The sequence below is a fragment of the Brassica napus genome, chromosome A9, assembly GCF_020379485.1.
Source record: "Brassica napus cultivar Da-Ae chromosome A9, Da-Ae, whole genome shotgun sequence".
Taxonomy (NCBI): Eukaryota; Viridiplantae; Streptophyta; class Magnoliopsida; order Brassicales; family Brassicaceae; genus Brassica; species Brassica napus.
Window position 1 is genome coordinate 40,414,420 of NC_063442.1, and position 21,198 is coordinate 40,435,617.

The window sequence follows — 21,198 nt, forward strand, 5'->3', positions numbered from 1 at the left end:
ATTCATATTAAATAAAATGTTAGAGTCAATAAATAGACATTAAATAAGCTTTATAATTAAAACTTTATCAAAAATATATATATATCACAAAATCAAATAAATGTCAGAATTTTTTATTAAATTTCATAACAGAAAGTGTTGGAATAAATTAAAAATTAGTTCTTATTTTATATTTTTCCTGTTTAATATACATACAAATAATATAAATATATACATTTCCAAATAAATTAAAATAAAATTTAATATGTTTTAATTTCATAAATTATATTTTGTTACAAAAATATTCTCACTCTTTAAAAAGCACATGTTAGAATCTAGTACGGGTTAAAACTAGTTAAATTTTCTATGTGTACATAATATAAAAATTCATTCCGAATCAAAATAGTTTTATGAAACATTATAGATAATATAACTTCTATGAAATAAGTACATATGTAACGTAAATTAGAACCAAAAATCAAACCACACAAGCATGAGATTATAGCAAAAACTCTATAAGTTTATGATGTTTTATTTCTTTTGGTAAATATCATACTCTTTTCGTTTTAATAAGATGTATGTTTTAGTTTTCACTTTCATAGAAAATTTCTTAAATTTTAATTATAAATGATTTTTTTGTGGTTAACTATTTTCTACAACTTTTAGTCAATCAAAATTTAATAAGTTTTTTGAAAGTTTACAATGTATAATTATTACCTTATAAAAATATATTTTTTGAAACAATGTATTTTTTAAAATATGAATCATTTTGAAACGAATGAAGTATAGTTTTACTTTAGTTAGTACTTTCTAATACTATAACCGCATTAAAAGAACTGATCAATTGTAGTTAACATAGAGATTACTGAAATAGGCTGATTAAAAGAACTTTTGAAAATATATCACTATTGTTAGAACAGGGATTACTCCTTCAAATTGAATGAGATTTTATCTATAGTCAACATAGAGTTAGATGTTTTAAGAAGATAATAGTCTAAAAAGAAAAGATAATAGCCTAGCAAGTAGCAATCCAAATTTTAATATGTAGTACTAAAAAAATTGTATTTTGTCTTGAGAAAAAAGTTGAAATAAATATCTCGGTATGAATTGATGGGCCAAGGTACAGACAGAATTAAATTGGACAAGTCGTGCTTTCGCGGGCATAAATATAATAAATGGACAACCCATATATGACTTTTAGCTAGGTTAGGGAGGCTCGACAAAGACATGCAATGTATACTCTTCGGTAGAGAGGTGTATACAAAGAGTCGTGCCAACGTTAGTGGCTGCCAGACACAATGATAAAGAAAGGTTAAATTCATGGAAAAATCTACCAAATACAATCATAATTTGTATTATCTAATTATCTAAAACCATCTCTAATGGTTGGCTTCATTATTTGCTTCAAAAGTTCACTTTATTCAAATATAAAGCAAAAAATGAAGCATGATCTTCTCCAATGTTTTGCTTTATTTTTTTCTTGAAAAAAGAACATTCTAAATGTATTCTATCTCTACTTTATCATTAATTATTAATAACACCTTATATTTTTTCATATTCCTTCTGTTTCAAAATAATACAAATTTTAAAATTTTCACACTATTTAATGAAACATATTAAAACTTAGTTATAAATACATAGTTTTTTTATAATTTTATATTTCTTATATTTTTAAACTAAGAAAATTCTAAAAAATACAATTAATGTTCTTAAAATGGAGGGAATATTTTCAACTATTTTGTTTTAACAATAATCCAACACAATTGTTATAGATTCAACACTATCATATAATAAAATTATTACACATAATAAAGAACAACAATAATAGATTTTGTAAAGAAGCACCAGCCATACATCTTTTCCACAAATGATCAATTAAATCGTTTAGAAGTGCAAGCCTAGTGTTGTATTTTAATGGAAAATTGCCATAAATAGCACCTTCATAGTACCATTTTTCATGTTTATACTAACCACTTTTACCCTCACTTTTAATGAAGGGTAAAAGTCAATTATACATTTAGGATTAACAAATATAGACTTAGAGTATAGAGTTGAGAGGTGGAGTAGGGTTTTTGGAATATGAAATTTAGGATTCTAATAAATATATAAATAAATACTCAAAAAATATATAAAAAATTTAAAAAAATTTTAAAAAATAGTTTCAAACATAATTTTCGCTTTTCAAAAAGAAATTTGAAAAAAAAATTAAAAAACATTTGAAAAAATAATTTTAAAAAAAAAATTATAAAAAGTTCAAATTTGAAAAAGTATAATTCAAAAACATTAAAAAATTACTTTTTTTTCTAATTTTTTAATTTATTTATTTTATTTATTTATTTTTTATTTTTTTATTAAAAAAATGATTTAATATATATATAAATAATAAGGACATAAGAGTCTTTTGCCACTTAATAAAGAGGTATTTTTGAAAATGTCTCCTTAGTGGTGGTAAAAATAAAAAGTGGTACCATGAAAGTGGTAAACATGTTATTTCCCCTATTTTAAAATAAAAATTCTCAAAAATTCTATTTTATGAAAGTTTTCATTTTTACAGAAAAATATTGAAGATTTGGGGTTGTGATTACGAAATTAGGATAACAAGATTTTTTGTTGATAGATGAGTATTTTTTTAGATTTTTTGACCAATATGTTGTGTTTTTAAATTAAAATTCTAAAAAAATTTATTTTAGGAAAGTTTTCATTTTTATAGAAAATATTGTTGATTTGGGGTTGTGATTTTTTAATTAGGATAACAAGATTTTAAGTTGATAGATGGGTATTTTTAAAATTTTTTGATCAACAAGTTATATATTTAAAATAAAATTATCAGAAATTCTATTTTAGAAATTTTTTCATTTTTACAGAAAAAGTATTGAAGATTTGGGGATCGTGATTTTGAAATTAGGATAACAAGCATTTTTGTTGATAGATGAGTATTCTTTTAGATTTTTTTGATTGACAAGTTGTATTTTAAAAATAAAATTCTCAAATATTCTATTTTAGAAAAGTTTTCATTTTTATAGAAAAATATTGTTGATTTGGGGTTGTGATTATTAAATTAGGATAACAAGATTTTAAGTTCATATATGGGTATTTTTTAAGATTTTTGGATCAACAAGTTGTATTTTTAAAATAAAATTATCAAAACTTCTATTTTAGGAAAGTTTTCATTTTTACAGAAAAAGTATTGAAGATTTGGGGGTTGGGATTTAGAAATTAGGATAACAAAAAATTTTGTTGATAGATGAGTATTCTTTTAGATTTTTTATCGACAAGTTGTTTTAAAAAAAAAAATTCTCAAAATTTTTATTTTAGAAAAGTTTTCATTTTTATAGAAAAATATTGTAGATTTGTGGTTTTGATTTTGAAATTATGATAACAAGCATTGTTGTTGATAGATGAGTATTCTTTTTGATTTTTTGATCAATATGTTGTATTTTTAAATTAAAATTCTCAAAAATTATGTTTTAGGAAAATTTTCATTTATATATAAAAATATTGTTGATTTGGGGTTGAGATTTTTAAATTAGGATAACAATATTTTAAGTTGATAGATGGATATTCTTTAAGATTTTTTTATCAACAAGTTGTATAATTAAAATAAAATTATCATAAATTCTATTTTAGGAAAATTTTCATTTTTATAGAAAACTATTGTTGGTTTGGGGTTGTGATTTTTAAATTAGGATAGCAAGATTTTAAGTTGATAGATGGGTATTTCTTAAGATTTTTTTATCAACAAGTTGTATTTTAAAAATAAAATTATTAAAAATTCTATTTTAGGAAACTTTTCATTTTTACAGAAAAAGTATTAAAGATTTGGGAGTTGTGATTTAGAAATTAGGATAACAAGAATTTTTGTTGATAGATGAGTATTCTTTTAGATTTTTTGATCGACAAGTTGTTTTTAAAAAAAAAAAATTCTCAAAATTTTTATTTTAGAAAAGTTTTCATTTTTATAGAAAAATGTTGTGGATTTGGGGTTTTGATTTTGAAATTAGGATAACAAGCATTGTTGTTGATAGATGAGTATTCTTTTAGATTTTTTGATCAATATGTTGTATTTTTAAATTAAAATTCTCAAAAATTATGTTTTAGGAAAGTTTTCATTTTTATATAAAAATAATTGTTGATTTGGGGTTGTGATTTTTAAATTAGGATAACAATATTTAAGTTGATAGAAGGATTTTTTTTAAAGATTTTTTTTTATCAAAAAGTTGTATATTTAAAATAAAATTATCATAAATTATATTTTAGGAAAGTTTTCATTTTTATAGAAAAATATTGTTGGTTTGGGGTTGTGATTTTTAAATTAGATAACAAGATTTTAAGTTGATAGATGGGTATTTCTTAAGATTTTTTTATCAACAAGTGTATTTTAAAAATAAAATTATTAAAAATTCTATTTTAGGAAACTTTTCATTTTTACAGGAAAAATATTAAAGATTTGGGAGTTGTGATTTAGAAATTAGGATAACAAGAATTTTTGTTGATAGATGAGTATTCTTTTAGATTTTTTAATCAATATGTTGTATTTTAAAATAAAATTCTCAAAAATTCTATTTTACGAAAGTTTTATTTTTAGAGAAAAATATTGTAGATTTGGGGTTCTTATTTTTAAATTAGGATAACAAGATTTTAAGTTGATAGATGGGTATTTCTTAAGATTTTTTGATCAACAAGTTATATTTTTAAAATAAAATTATCAAAATTTCTATTTTAGGAAAGTTTTCATTTTTACAGAAAAATATTGAAGATTTGGGGGTTGTAATTTTGAAATTAGGATAACAAGCATTTTTGTTGGTAGATGAGTATTTTTTTAGACTTTTTGATCAATATTTTGTATTTTTAAATTAAAATTCTGAAAAATTCTATTTAAGAAAGTTTTCATTTTTATATAAAAATATTTTTGATTTGGGGTTGTGATTTTTAAATTAGGATAACAAGATTTTAAGTTGATAGATGGGTATTTTTTAAGTTTTTTTTATCAACAAGTTGTATTTTTAAAATAAAATTATCAAAAATTCTATTTTAGGAAAGTTTTCATTTTTATAGAAAAATATTGTTGATTTGGGGTTGTGATTTTTAAATTAGGATAACAAGCATTTTTGTTGATAGATGAATATTCTTTTTGATTTTTTGATCAATATGTTGTATTTTAAAAATAAAATTCTCAAAAATTCTATTTTAGGAAAGTTTTCATTTTTAGAGAAAAATATTGTAGATTTGGGGTTGTGATTTTTAAATTAGGATAACAAGATTTTAAGTTGATAGATGGATATTTTTTAAGTTTTTTTGATCAACAAGTTATATATTTAAAATAAAATTATCAAAAATTCTATTTTAGGAAAGTTTTCGTTTTCACAGAAAAATAATGAAGATTTGGGGGTAGTAGTTTTGAAATTAGGATAACAAGCATTTTTGTTGATAGATGAGTATTCTTTTAGACTTTTTGATCAATATGTTGCATTTTAAAATTAAAATTCTGAAAATTCTATTTTAGGAAAGCTTTCATTTTTATATAAAAATATTTTTTATTTGGGGTTGTAATTTTTAAATTAGGATGGAAAGATTTTAAGTTGATAGATGGGTATTTTTTAAGATTTTTTGATCAACAAGTTGTATTTTTAAAATAAAATTATCAAAAATTCTATTTTAGAAAAGCTATCGTTTTTACAGAAAAATATTGAAGATTAGGGGGTTGTAATTTTGAAATTAAGATAACAAGCATTTTTGTTGATAGATGAGTATTCTTTTAGATTTTTTGATCAATATGTTGTATTTTTAAATTAAAATTCTCAAAAATTATGTTTTAGGAAAGTTTTCATTTTTATATAAAAATATTGTTGATTTGGGGTTGTGATTTTTAAATTAGGATAACAATATTTTAAGTTGATAGAAGGATTTTTTTTAAAGATTTTTTTTATCAAAAAGTTGTATATTTAAAATAAAATTATCATAAATTATATATTAGGAAAGTAATCATTTTTATAGAAAAATATTGTTGATTTGGGGTTGTGATTTTTAAATTAGGATAAAAATATTTTAAGTTGATAGATGGGTATTTTTTTAAGATTTTTTGATCAACAAGTTATATTTTTAAAATAAAATTATCAAAAATTCTATTTCAAGAAAGTTTTCGTTTTTACAGAAAAATATTGAAGATTTAGGGGTTATAATTTTGAAATTAGGATAACAAGCATTTTTGTTGATAGATAAGTATTGTTTTAGACTTTTTGATCAATATGTTGTATTTTTAAATTAAAATTCTGAAAAATTCTGTTTTAGGAAAGTTTTCATTTTTATATAAAAATATTTTTGATTTGGGGTTGTGATTTTTAAATTAGGATGGCAAGATTTTAAGTTGATAGATGGGTATTTTTTAAGAATTTTTTATCAACAAGTTGTATTTTTAAAATAAAATTATCATAAATTCTATTTTAGGAAAGTTTTTCATTTTTATAGAAAAATATTGTTGATTAGGGGTTGTGATTTTTAAATTAGGAAAACAAGAATTTTTGTTGATAGATGAATATTCTTTTAGATTTTTTGATCAATATGTTGTATTTTAAAAATAAAATTCTCAAAAATTCTATTTTAGGAAAGTTTTCATTTTTAGAGAAAAAAATTGTAGATTTGGGGTTGTGATTTTTAAATTAAGATAACAAGATTTTAAGTTGATAGATGGATATTTTTTAAGATTTTTTTATCAACAAATTATATTTTTAAAATAAAATTATCAAAAATTCTATTTTAGGAAAGTTTTTCATTTTTATAAAAAAATATTGTTGATTAGGGGTTGTGATTTTTAAATTAGGATAACAAGCATTTTTGTTGATAGATGAATATTCTTTTAGATTTTTTGATCAGTATGTTGTATTTTAAAAATAAAATTCTCAAAAATTCTATTTTAGGAAAGTTTTCATTTTTAGAGAAAAATATTGTAGATTTGGGGTTGTGATTTTTAAATTAGGATAACAAGATTTTAAGTTGATAGATGGATATTTTTTAAGATTTTTTTATCAACAAATTATATTTTAAAAATAAAATTATCAAAAATTCTATTATAGGAAATTTTTCGTTTTCACAGAAAAATAATGAAGATTTGGGGGTAGTAGTTTTGAAATTAGGATAACGAGCATTTTTGTTGATAGATGAGTATTCTTTTAGACTTTTTGATCAATATGTTGTATTTTTAAATTAAAATTCTGAAAATTCTAATTTAGGAAAGCTTTCATTTTTATATAAAAATATTTTTGATTTGGGGTTGTGATTTTTAAATTATGATGGCAAGATTTTAAGTTGATATATGGGTATTTTTTAAGATTTTTTGGTTAACAAGTTGTATTTTTAAAATAAAATTATCAAAAATTCTATTTTAGGACAATTATCGTTTTTACATAAAAATATTGAAGATTTGGGGGTTGTAATTTTGAAATTAGGATAACAAGCACTTTTGTTGATAGATGAGTATTCTTTTAGACTTTTTGATCAATATGTTGTATTTTTAAATTAAAATTCTGAAAATTCTAATTTAGAAAAGTTTTCATTTTTATATAAAAATATTTTTAATTTGGGGTTGTGATTTTTAAATTAGGATGGCAAGATTTTAAGTTGATAGATGGGTATGTTTTAAGATTTTTTGATCAACAAGTTGTATTTTTAAAATAAAATTATCATAAATTATATTTTTGGAATGTTTTCATTTTTATAGAAAAATATTGTTGATTTGGGGTTGTGTTTTTTAAATTAAGATAACAAGCATTTTTGTTGATAGATGAATATTCTTTTAGATTTTTTGATCAATATGTTGTATTTTAAAAATAAAATTCTCAAAAATTATATTTTAGGAAAGTTTTCATTTTTAGAGAAAAATATTGTAGATTTGGGGTTGTGATTTTTAAATTAGGATAACAAGATTTTAAGTAGATAGATGGATATTTTTTAAGATATTATGATCAACATGTTATATTTTTAAAATAAAATTATCAAAAATTCTATTTTAGGAAAGTTATCGTTTTTACAGAAAAATATTAAAGATTTGGGGGTTGTAATTTTGAAATTAGGATAACAAGCATTTTTGTTGATAGATGAGTATTCTTTTAGACTTTTTGATCAATATGTTGTATTTTTAAATTAAAATTCTGCAAAAATTCTATTTTAGTAAAGTTTTCATTTTAATATAAAAATATTTTTTGATTAGGGGTTGTGATTTTTAAATTAGGATGGCAAGATTTTAAGTTGATAGATGGGTATTTTTTAAGATTTTTTGATCAACAAATTTTATTTTTAAAATAAAATTATCTTAAATTATATTTTTGGAAAGTTTTCATTTTTATAGAAAAATATTGTTGATTAGGGGTTGTGATTTTTAAATTAGGATAACAAGCATTTTTGTTGATAGATGAATATTCTTTTAGATTTTTTTATCAATATGTTGTATTTTAAAATTAAAATTCTCAAAAATTCTATTTTGTGAAAGTTTTCATTTTTAGAGAAAAATATTGTAGATTTGGGTTGTGATTTTTAAATTAGGATAACAAGATTTTAAGTTGATAGATGGGTAATTTTTAAGATTTTTTGATCAACAAGTTATATTTTTAAAATAAAATTATCAAAAATTCTATTTCAAGAAAGTTTCGTTTTTACAGAAAAATATTGAAGATTTGGGGGTTATAATTTTGAAATTAGGATAACAAGCATTTTTGTTGATAGATGAGTATTTTTTTAGACTTTTTGATCAATATGTTGTATTTTTAAATTAAAATTCTGAAAAATTCTATTTTAGGAAAGTTTTCATTTTTATACAAAAATATTTTTGATTTGGGGTTGTGATTTTTAAATTAGGATGGCAAGATTTTAAGTTGATAGATGGGTATTTTTTAAGATTTTTTTATCAACAAGTTGTATTTTTAAAATAAAATTATCATAATTTCTATTTTAGGAAAGTTTTCATTTTTATAGAAATTTCTTGTTGATTTGGGGTTTTTATTTTTAAATTAGGATAACAAGCATTTTTGTTGATAGATGAATATTCTTTTAGATTTTTTGATCAATATGTTGTATTTTAAAAATAAAATTCTCAAAAATTTTATTTTAGGAAAGTTTTCATTTTTAGAGAAAAATATTGTAGATTTGGGGTTGTGATTTTTAAATTAGGATAACAAGATCTTAAGTTGATAGATGGGTATTTTTAAGATTTTTGATCAACAAGTTGTATTTTTAAAATAAAATTATCTTAAATTTTTTTTTATTAAAGATTTCATTTTTATAGAAAAATATTGTCGATTTGGGGTTGTGATTTTTAAATTAGGATAACAAGCATTTTTGTTGATGGATGAATATTCTTTTAGATTTTTTGATCAATATGTTGTATTTTAAAAATAAAATTCTCAAAAATTCTATTTTATGAAAGTTTTCATTTTTAGAGAAACATATTGTAGATTTGGGGTTGTGATTTTTAAATTAGGATAAAAGATTTTAAGTTGATAGATGGGTATTTTTTATGATTTTTTGATCGACAAGTTATATTTTTAAAATAAAATTATCAAAAATTCTATTTTAGGAAAGTTTTCGTTTTTACAGAAAAATATTGAAGATTTGGGGGTTGTAATTTTGAAATTAGGATAACAAGCATTTTTGTTGAAAGATGAGTATTTTTTCAGACTTTTTGATCAATATGTTGTATTTTTAAATTAAAATTCTGAAAAATTCTATTTTAGGAAAGTTTTCATTTTTATATAAAAATATTTTAGATTTGGGGTTGTGATTTTGAAATTAGGATAACAAGATTTTAAGTTGATAGATGAGTATTCTTTTAGATTTTTTGATCGACAAGTTGTTTTTTTTTTAAATTAAATTCTCAAAATTTTTATTTTAGAAAAGTTTTCAATTTTATAGAAAAATATTGTTGATTTGGGGTTTTTATTTTGAAATTGCGATAACAAGCATTGTTGTTGATAGATGAGTATTCTTTTAGATTTTTTTGATCAATATGTTGTATTTTTAAATTAAAATTCAGAAAAATTCTGTTTTAGGAAAGTTTTCATTTTTACATAAAAATATTGTTGATTTGGGGTTGTGATTTTTAAATTAGGATAACAATATTTTAAGTTGATAGACAGGCATTTCTTAAGATTTTTTTTATCAACAAGTTGTATTTGTAAAATAAAATTATCATAAATTCTATTTTAGGAAATTTTTCATTTTTATAGAAAAATATTGTTGGTTTGGGGTCGTGATTTTTAAATTAGGATAACAAGATTTTTAAATTAGGATAACAAGATTATTTAAAATTCTATTTTAGGAAAATTTCATTTTTACAGAAAAGTATTAAAGATTTGGTAGTTGTGATTTAGAAATTAGGATAACAAGAATTTTTGTTGATAGATGAGTATTTAAAAATTCTATTTTAGGAAAGTTTCATTTTTACAGAAAAGTATTAAAGATTTGGTAGTTGTGATTTAGAAATTAGGATAACAAGAATTTTTGTTGATAGATGAGTATTCTTTCAGATTTTTTGATCAATATGTTGTAATTTTAAAATAAAATTCTCAAAAATTCTATTTTAGAAAAGTTTTCATTTTTAGAGAAAAATATTGTAGATTTGGGGTTGTGATTTTTAAATTAGGATAACAAGATTTTAAGTTGATAGATGAGTATTTTTTAAGATTTTTTGATCAACAAGTTATATTTTTAAAATAAAATTATCAAAAATTCTATTTTACGAAATATGTTTTTCTATCTTAATCGAATTTACACTATAATTAGACTATGTAAAATCCTAATATTTAAAAATCTTAACTGAATCAAATTATTATTTTATACTGTGCAGTTAGTTTCATTAATTAATAATTCTATAATATTATTAAAAAAATCGCAGCCCTATATAGGGTGACCAAATGCAGTCTCAGATGTTCCTTATATATATAAATATATATATTTGACGACTAAGCATTGTGAATTTCAATCAAAATGTATAACTATTATATATTGTTTCCGTGACCATTTTCCACAAAAGTGTAAAGAATATAAAATAGAAACGTTATATAACCGAAATGTGGTTTTATAGTTCATTTCTGAGAGTCAAATATAAATTATAAGGCTGGATTTTCTTGTCTATTTTTTAAAATTCATAACTTGTGTGGACACGTACTTAAAAGTTTGAAAAGTTGACTATTATTTTAAACTGTCAAAAAAAAAAAAAAAGCTGTCAAAAAAAAAAAAAAGCTGTCAAAAAAAAAAAAAAAAAATTTTAAACTAAATTTAAGGAATACATATATAGTCTAGTATTAGTAGACAAGAGAATATAAGAAAATAAAAATATAGTAGTCAGAGTTCAAGAACCAGACAGAAAGAACGGATTATAGGATAGACCAACAAAATGATTACATTTTTTTTTTAGCAACACCAACAAATGATTACAATATTTTCTAAAATCTATCCACCAAAGACCATATATATGAAATGTACAATTTTGCGTTATTTTTTTCTTTGATAATTAAAACAATCTTGTATTGTATTGGATTAGTTAGACTATATCTTTATGTCATTAATTCTGGTTGCTTCACTTCTTCTTCTTTTTTTTTGCCAACTGGTATTTTATTGAACAAAGTATTAAAAACAAAAAAAGACCTAAAAGAGTACTCAGCCTATGACTCTATGAGATTATGCAATAAACAAAACAAAGAGATCGCTGGTTTAAAATGAATTGTCTTTTTTTTGGTACGAAATTGAATTGTCTTTTTTATACCTAAAGCTAATTTGTTATTCAAGCCAATACTTTGGGAAGCTAGATGCCTAGATTCACACAGTTGCATACACAGGCAGACATACAAGGATCGAGCCACTAAGTCTGGAATTTTTTATTACAGCATAGCTCTTGTTTTTAAAGTCATTATGGTTTGATTATGATTTTTGTGATATTTATATATGTAGCTAACACTATTTAATAGTTTAAAAATATATGGCTAGTAAACTAAAAGTAATTGGTTATTTCTCAATTATAAATAATAATTTATATATGAAAAAAAAATTGTGCAGAAATTAAAAATATATGAGTTTTCTGCTAATTTTGTAAAATGTTCAAAATGTTAAAGGTCATATTCATACAATTTTTTTCCCTATTCCTAGCTTTAACATAAAATAAAAAGTTAGTCCATCCATACACTAAGAAGCTCTTAATCATATTTACGAAGACTAGCTTTTAAAAAAAATTCCATTAGACTTCTTGAAAGTACTTAGAAATTTAACACGAACAATACAAAAAGGCGAATTGTTGATTTGCAGAAATTTCCTCACGACAACCACCAAATTTCTCTAAGCAAGAACAGCGCTTTAGATCATTCAATTTCAAACCTCCTCGAAACTAAACCAACATTCAAAACCACGTGCTCCCTAATAAAATTTATACCCGGTCCGAATTAATTAAACCTGACCCGACGGGAATAACCTTATAAATATTCCCATGCAAAAAAAAAAAACAAACAACTCCAAACACTCTTCATCAAAATTATTATTATTTTATGATTTAATTTGTTTTGTAATGCAAATAAATTAAGTCCTATATGAACTGCAAGTAATATTTATAGTGCTTTCTTGTTCTGGGATTAAAAAGTTAAATGTTAAATAAATACATCACTATTTTCCATTTTAAATGAATTGGATTTATTTTACACATTCAAAGTTAATAGCGTGTCCATTCATAGATATATTTTTTTTTAATTCAAGAAGTTTTGGAATTCAAAACTGACACCTGCACCCTAAGAGTAGAAAGTTTTATCAGTATAGCTACCAACTCCGGCTAAGTGTTATATTTTTCTTCAAATATCTTAGCAATAAAAGAAAAAAATAAAAAAAAAATAAAGGAAAGAAACCCAACTGTTCATCAAACAAGATTTTGAGATACCCATTATAATTTTTGTGCCACATGTTTAGTTACAAGTGGTTTTATTCTTTAAAACTGATAAAACATAATCAACCACAAAACGCTTTATAAATAAGCCCATGCAACACACACAAATCAAAGTTAAAAAACTCTTCATAAAATCATTCCTCTCATAATCTCTCTCAATGGCTTCTAACCACACTAAGCTTACTTCTTCCAGAGTAGCGATCATCGGTGCTGGTGTCAGCGGTTTATCAGCCGCTAAGCACTTAGCTCATCACAACCCGATCGTTTTCGAAGCCTCGGATTCGGTCGGAGGTGTTTGGAAGAGCTGCACTTACGAGACGACTAAGTTACAATCGGCTCGAGTCGATTACGAGTTTTCTGACTTTCCATGGCCCAATAGAGATGATACAACTTTCCCATCATACATTGAGATATTGGAATACTTGGAATCTTATGCTAAGCATTTTGATCTCCTCAAGTTCATGAAGTTTGGTTCTAAGGTCATCGAAGTTAAGTACACCGGCGAAGGCGATGCCCTACAGATGGTTGACCTCGGTGGTTCCGGTAGCTTGTTGCCCGGAAAACCTGTATGGGAAGTTGCTGTTCAGAACTTAGATGCTAGAGATATTCAGGTTTTTCTTAATTTTCATATTTGCTTATGTATTATTGCATGCATGCATATCCCTCTTCATTCTCATATTTTTTCATTTTAAATTAAACGAATATTTCGTTGAGAATATCCAAACTATACCTGAAACAATTAATCTATATATGTTGGTTATAAGAACCATGTAACTTTTGTTGTTGCGAACAATAATTTTCAATATGCATATGAACGAGTTTTTGTTGTAGTTACAACTTAAATATATGTATAGTCTAAAATTTGTAAAGAACTTCAAATAGTTTTTTGTAAACTATTGCATGCATCAGTATTATTCTTCTTCTTTTTACGTCTTCGTCTTTTTTCCGTGTTTTTTTTGTTATTTACGTCTATTTGTGAATCATTGCATGATATATTTTTCTACATGTGTGTGTGTAGTGGCATGCATTTGAGTTCGTGGTGGTGTGCACCGGAAAATTCGGCGACGTACCAAGAATACCAACGTTTCCGGCGAAGAAAGGGCCGGAGATATTCAAAGGGATAGTGATGCATTCAATGGATTACTGCAAGTTAGAGAAAGAAGAAGCTTCTTATCTCCTCCGTGGCAAGAAAGTTGCGGTCATTGGCTTCAAGAAATCCGCCATTGATTTGGCTTTAGAGTCTGCTATAGCCAATCAAGGTATATATATTATATATTCTCTTTCTTTCACAAAAATCTTTGATTAATTATCACTTAATTAGCTTCACTCTAACATTGGCTCAAGTCATATATAAATTTTCGTTTGGACTTGGACCATTAAATCTGGTTGGCACAATTTGAACAATTGCTTACAAGTTTGATAGTCAAGCGACATATTAATATTCCGATGAAACCTTTCGATCATTATGTGATCAATATGCATCCAATAACTAAAAAAAGTACTTTATTTCACTTTTAATATTTTATCCAAATTTTTAATAAAAAAATTGCAGGAGAAGGAGGACAAGCATGCACAATGGTGGTGAGAACAACACACTGGGTGTTCCCGCATTATTGGGTGTGGGGGTTGCCATTTTTCTTGTTCTACTCTACCAGAGCTTCTCAATTCCTTCATGATAGGCCTGACCAAAGCTTCCTAAGAACTCTCTTTTGCTTCATATTCTCTCTTCTGGTTTGCGATCTTAAAACCTATTAGTTTCCTCTTTATAAACTACATAATTATATATGTACATTATCTAAGTTTTTTATAAACATATGACATTACTACAGCGTGCCGTGGTTTCTAAATTCATCGAATCATATGTTACGTGGAAGCTTCCTCTAGAAAAATATGGTCTTAAACCGGACCATTCTTTTGAAGAAGACTATGCTTCTTGTCAAATGGCGATCATACCGGAGAATTTCTTCGAGGAAGCGGATAAGGGTATGATTCGGTTTAAGAAAACATCAAAATGGTGCTTTTATGATGAAGGGATTGAGTTTGAGGATGGGACTACGCTAGAAGCTGATGTTGTGATACTCGCAACTGGTTATGATGGCAAGAAGAAGCTCAAGGCCATTGTTCCTGAACCCTTTCGAACTTGGCTTGAGTTTCCATGCGGTGTTATGCCTCTATACAGGTACACACGGTTATAATCCGCCACCGTAAGACTATTGATATCTAGTGCAAATTGAATGAAAAGTAGTATAGTCCAATTAGTAAATATAACTAAACGCACTCATTAGTGCTAGTTCACGCCTACATTCTTTTTTTTTTGGTTCAAACACGCCTACATTCTTATGATACTAAATTGGAACAGTCGTCAAAAAAAAAAAAAAAAAAAAAAAACTAAATTGGAACCTTTCTTACATAAACAAACCTAAATTTCAGGGGAACAATCCATCCATTGATACCAAACATGGGCTTCGTGGGATACGTTCAAAGCAACTCAAACCTACATACATCAGAGCTACGTTCCATGTGGTTAAGCCTGCTTGTTGATGGGAAATTCGAATTACCGAGCCAAGAGCAAATGTTGGATCAATTCTCCAAGGAAATGGAAGTGATGAGAAGATCGAGCAGATTCTATAAACGACATTGCATTTCTACTTTCAGCATCCAACATGCTGATGATCTGTGTAATGACATGGGACTCAATCCTTGGCGTAAATCCAACTTGTTCCTCGAAGCCTTTAGTCCTTATGGTTCTCAGGATTATCGACTTGCTCAAGAAGAAACTAATATTTGAATATAATAGTACTGAAGAAATATATAACGAATTGTTGCATTTGATGGATTATGTATACTGTGTACAATTATAAAACTGTACTGGCGAGTCATTGAATAAATCATGTATGTACGACTACATGAGCTTTTATTGTCAAAATAATTTTTAATACTCTTTTAATTATTTAACCAGATATTGACGCGTGGATATTGGTTCTTACATTTTTATACATTGATATTTGTTTTTCATAATTAGTGTTATATATTTTAGATGAGTCGTAATATAACTACTTGTATTCAAAAGATCTGAACCGAATCAGATAATATGGTTATTTTTGATACAAATATCCGAACCCGTTTCAGATACATTTGCTATTTAGAATTTTTTAAGTTTATATACATCATAACCAAATTCATCCACACCTAGAAATACCCAACTAAAAACTCACACATAAATTTAATATATTCAAGCGGGTCTAGTTTAAAAAAAACAAAACTCGAAAAGAACAACTCATGCCTAAATGTCAATGTTCATGCTTAACTGGTTTTATAAACTAATAAAAATAGCATTTTATAAGTTTGGCTTAAGTAAGTGAAATAGAAAGAGTTTTTTTATTTAGTAAAATAATTATATGGAGTAAAAAATTAAGTGAAAATAAATGAAATACATTTTTCTTATTTAAATTTAAGTTATTATTTTATTCACAAAAACATGTCTTTGAATTATGTTTTTGGCTACGTAATTTTTCACCAATTGAAACTAAAAGAAATAAAAATATTTGAGTAAAACAAACTATAATCGAACGTTTAATCATATGGAAAATCCAGTTATTTTATATTTTTCTTTATAATTGGCATAAAGTTAATGTTGATTAAGTAATAAATAAAAACTACATTATTATTATTATGGTAATATAATTAATGATGCATTGTTAACATAATATAATTAATAAAATTGTTAAACTAAGTGAAATATGAAAAACCAATTAATGTAATTATAATAATAAAATTAATAAATTGGTATTACATTTTTTTTATTGCTATCTATATTTACAAACAATCTCATTTATAATGATATTCAAGTTTCTAAACAGTATCAGAAGATACTTCATTATTAATAATATAGAGGTAGAGACTTGAGAGCATCTCAACGCTAAGATATATACCATTAATTTTTTTAGCAATTTTTTTAGCAACTTTAGTCTAATACGAGAGATAGTTTTTTGAAACATTCATAAATCACAGCAGCCTAGTCTCTAGTAGAAAACCAGACCACCATTGTTTTGTTGAAAGTTGTTCCTCCTCGTCCACGTAAAGAACTGATTCGGTTCCGTACTTGCTTGTCGATGAACTTGATAAGAAGACTTGGGGTACGATTGACCGTGCCATGCCTTCTTCCGTTTCGCTCAAGCCAAATAGTATGCACAGAGTGTTGGAAAACATATCGCAGAAGATCAAAATATAGTTTAGTTAATATAGTCATAACAAAACATGCGATAACTATTTCAATAAATTATCAAAGTATATCAAATGAAAACGGTACTCAATCTCTCTCTTTAAATAAAAATAAAAGTCAATCTAAGAAGTCACTCAAAAACTAACACTAGCTAGGGTGATGCTATGAAGATACAAGTAAAGTCACAATATCAATTTTGGTATTGATCTCTCTATTTTACATCTTGGTTAAAAGCATTTCTTTCCGACAAGCACATAAATTTCCATTATTTTTATTATTTTTTTTGGAAAGAAGAAATTAAAAAAAACAAACATAAAACTAAATTTTAAGTTTCTTCTTGATCAAATCGATAATCTTGAGAACCATAAGGACAAAATACGTCACGGAAGAAGTTGGATTTTCGCCAAGGGTTGAGTCCCATGTCATTACACAGATCATCAGCATGTTGGATAATGAAAGTAGAAAAGCAATGGTTTGTATAGAATCTGCTCGACCTTTTCATCACTTCTACTTCTTTAAAGAATTGGTCCAACATTTTCTCTTTGCTCGGCAATTTGAATTTCTCATCCATGAGCCGGCTTAACCACATGGAACTTAGCTCTGCTGTGCGTACGTTCCAGTTACTTTGAACGTATCCCACGAAGCCCATGTTTGGTATCAATGGATGGATTGTTGCCCTGAAATTTATTTATTAGTATATGCTATTATAACCAACGGTTGAGTTTCAAACAGGAAACAGCACAAAAATTAATATTATATTTAGGCTTCACCAACGCATTAGCTTTTCGGTTACAATATCGGTGACTCGGTGTTATCTATTCATTGAATTTTTTGGACTAGATTTTAATGAAGTACCTGTACAAAGGCATGAGGCCACATGGAAACTCAAGCCAAGTTCGAAAAGCTTCAGGAATAATGGCTTTGAGTTTCTTGTCTCCATCATAACCAGTGGCGAGTATCACAACATCAGCTTCTAGCGTAGTCCCATCCTCAAACTCAATCCCTTTATCATAAAAGCACCATTTTGATGTTTTCCTAAACCGGATCATCCCTTTATCTGCTGCTTCGAAAAAATTATCCGGTACTAAAGCCATTTGACAAGAAGCATAGTCTTCTTCAAAAGGATGGTCAGGTTTAAGACCATATTTTTTTAGAGGAAGCTTCCACATAACATATGATTCAATGAATTTGGATACCACAGTACGCTGTTTTTCATGTTTACAAGAAGTTAGACAATCCACATAAAATTGTGCAATTTATAGAGGCAAAATTAAGATCACTAACCAGAAGTGAGAATAGGAGGTAAAAGAGGGTTCTAAGGAAGCTTTGGTTAGGCCTATCATGGATGAACTGAGAAGCTCTAGTTGAGTAGAACAAGAAGAATGGTAGGCCCCAAATCCAGTAATGCGGAATCACCCAATGTGGTGTTCTCACCACCATTGTGCATGCTTGTCCTCCTTCTCCTGCGATATTTAAATATTTTGTTCTTTCTGAATCATCTTAATTTTATATTTAATGATCGAAGAAAAGTAAATTATATTGAATATTTAATCAGTTCCAAACTTGTGAGAAACGGTTTGGTTGTGCAAAACAGAATCATGATCCAAGTAGAACAAGAATATAAAACCATTGATAAAGTTATGAACTAATTGGAGCAACCCCCGTAATCGTAATTATGTTGAATTATATATATATACCTTTTTTGTTTGATCAAATATATATATATATACCTTGATTAGCTAAAGCAGACTCTAAAGCCAAATCAATGGCGGATTTCTTGAAGCCAACGACGGCGACTTTCTTGCCACGAAGGAGATGGGAAGCTTCTTCTTTCTCTAACTTGCAGTAATCCAGCGAATGCATTACTGTCCCATTGAATATTTCCGGCCCTTTCTTCAAAGGAAACGTCGGTATTCTTGGTACATCACCATATTTTCCGGTACATATGACTACGAACTCAAATGCATGCCACTGCACATACACACAATAATTCACAATTAGATGTACAAGTACGTATAAACTAATTGTTATTATTTTAAAATAAAAATTATATATGAGAAAGCAGATGGATCTGCATGAAAGCGTACATATGCAAATATATGAGAAGGAAGCATGTAAAAGAATTGAGACTAACCTGAATATCTTCAGGATTTCTATCTCTGGTCTGAACAGCGACTTCCCAGACAGGTTTTCCGGGCAACAAGTTGCCGTAATCACCGAGGCCAACCATCTGTGGAGCTTCAACTTCACCGTTGAACCTAACTTCAGTGACCTTAGAGCCAAACTTGATGTACTTGAAAAGATCAAAATGCTTAGCGTAAGATTCCAAGTAATCTAATATCTCAACGTAAGTTGGGAAAGCAGTATTATTCCCATCGTGCCATAGAAAGTCAGAGAATTCGTAACTGGCTCGAGGCGATTGTAACTTAGTCGTCCCGTAAGTGCAGTTCCTCCAAACACCTCCCACCGAATCCGAGGCTTCGAACACGGTCGGATTATGTCGAGCTAAGTGTTTAGCAGCTGCTAAGCCGCTGACACCAGCACCGATGATCGCTACTCTTGAAGAATTAAGAGTATTATGGTTAGAAGCCATTGAGAGAGATTATGGGAGAGAAAGAAATGGCTTTTATGAAAGAGTGTTTTAACTTTTGAGTGATTTGTGTATTTGCATGGCTTATTTGTAAAGCGTTTTGTGGTTGGATTATGTTTTATCAACTTGTAAAGAATAAATCCACTTATAAATAAACATGTGTCGAAGAGAATTCTGATGGATATCTAGCAAAATCTTGTTTGATAAACATTGAGTTTCTTTCTTTATTTTCTTTATTTTTTTTCTTTTATTGCTAAGATACTTAGCAATAAAAGAATATATCTGAATGGAAATGCTATTGACTTTAAACAAATGTGCAGAATAAATCCAACTTATTTAAAATGGATATCCCTAAACATAATTTGTGAATTGATTTGCATATGTGTCATCATCATATTTAATATAAAAGTGACAAGGCTTGTAAAAATATAAAAAAGCATTAACATAACTGTGACATATACAATTTTCCTCTTAAAATTTTATATATATGGTAAGATTTATAAAATATGGTATAATGACTATTAACTCTTATATCATCACTAATGTAAATTTCTATATAAATATTTTTGACAAGACTATTATATATATTAATAACTAAAACTCATATATAAATATTAAATTAATATATATATATAAGCTAAATATAATTACTAATATAATTTTTACATCAACTTGTATATCATATTTTGTATAAATAAATACATTTTACAAAAATTAATTATAAATGTGCATCAACCAATACAAAACTAAAGCAACATTAATCAAATAACTTTTACATAGTTAAATTATAAAATTATATTTAAATTTATCGCTTCATTAGGTTATTTAACAAATTGATTTTCCTAGTTTAACATATTTTAATCAAACAAACAAAAATCCAAAATTTATTCAAACATATATTTGTGATTTTGTTTTATTTCAAAATGTTTAAGTTAAAATAAAAAATAATATTATCCAAATGTAAATTAAAAAATTATTTTAAAATAAAAAAATTTATATTTAAAAATATTATTTCTGCGTATGGTACATGAAAACTCTTAGTAGTGTAGTATTTATTTGATATTTAACTTTTTAATCGCAGGACAACCATTGATTTTAAACAACTAAAAGAGAGAAAAACCCAAGTCGTCAAGAAGAAATGGAGATCTTTTTTGTGTCTGCACTGATGACTTTCTTATCACCGGAGCTGAGATTTCTCTTCCAATAGTTCTCTTTTTTCTAGTATTATGGTTTTATTCTGTTTGTTTCTTTCAAAGTTTCCAGGGTATTTTTGCTTTCCTCCGACTTCTGTAAACGGAGATATATTTTTTTTATTTCGATCTTTGTTGTAATGGCTTTCGCAAGTTGTTCAATGGGTTTTAGAACAAGAATTTTTGAAAGAATCTCTCTCGAGATAGATTTAACCAAAGAAATATATATCCTTATTCAGAGAACTTTTATGTTAGACAATGAAAGTGAAAGCATCCCGTTCTGATGAAGGGAAGCATGTCGATT

At 25.9% G+C, this 21,198-nt stretch overlaps 2 protein-coding genes across 2 annotated transcripts; one reads left to right on the forward strand and one right to left on the reverse strand.

Moving 5' to 3' along the window:
- The first annotated feature begins 11,361 nt into the window (after positions 1-11,361).
- LOC106365352 (probable flavin-containing monooxygenase 1) lies at positions 11,362-16,154 on the forward strand. Its single transcript, XM_013804797.3, has 5 exons — positions 11,362-13,503; positions 13,911-14,151; positions 14,445-14,623; positions 14,722-15,071; positions 15,323-16,154. Exons 1-5 carry the CDS (start codon positions 13,051-13,053, stop codon positions 15,678-15,680), a joined length of 1,581 nt encoding a protein of 526 aa, XP_013660251.2. The 5' UTR covers positions 11,362-13,050; the 3' UTR covers positions 15,681-16,154.
- A 1,139-nt stretch (positions 16,155-17,293) lies between these two features.
- On the reverse strand, positions 17,294-19,937 carry LOC106365351 (probable flavin-containing monooxygenase 1). Its single transcript, XM_013804796.3, has 5 exons — positions 19,249-19,937; positions 18,845-19,085; positions 18,399-18,577; positions 17,970-18,319; positions 17,294-17,791 (listed from the first exon to the last, which is right to left on the reverse strand). Exons 1-5 carry the CDS (start codon positions 19,705-19,707, stop codon positions 17,440-17,442), a joined length of 1,581 nt encoding a protein of 526 aa, XP_013660250.1. The 5' UTR covers positions 19,708-19,937; the 3' UTR covers positions 17,294-17,439.
- Positions 19,938-21,198: the final 1,261 nt, after the last annotated feature.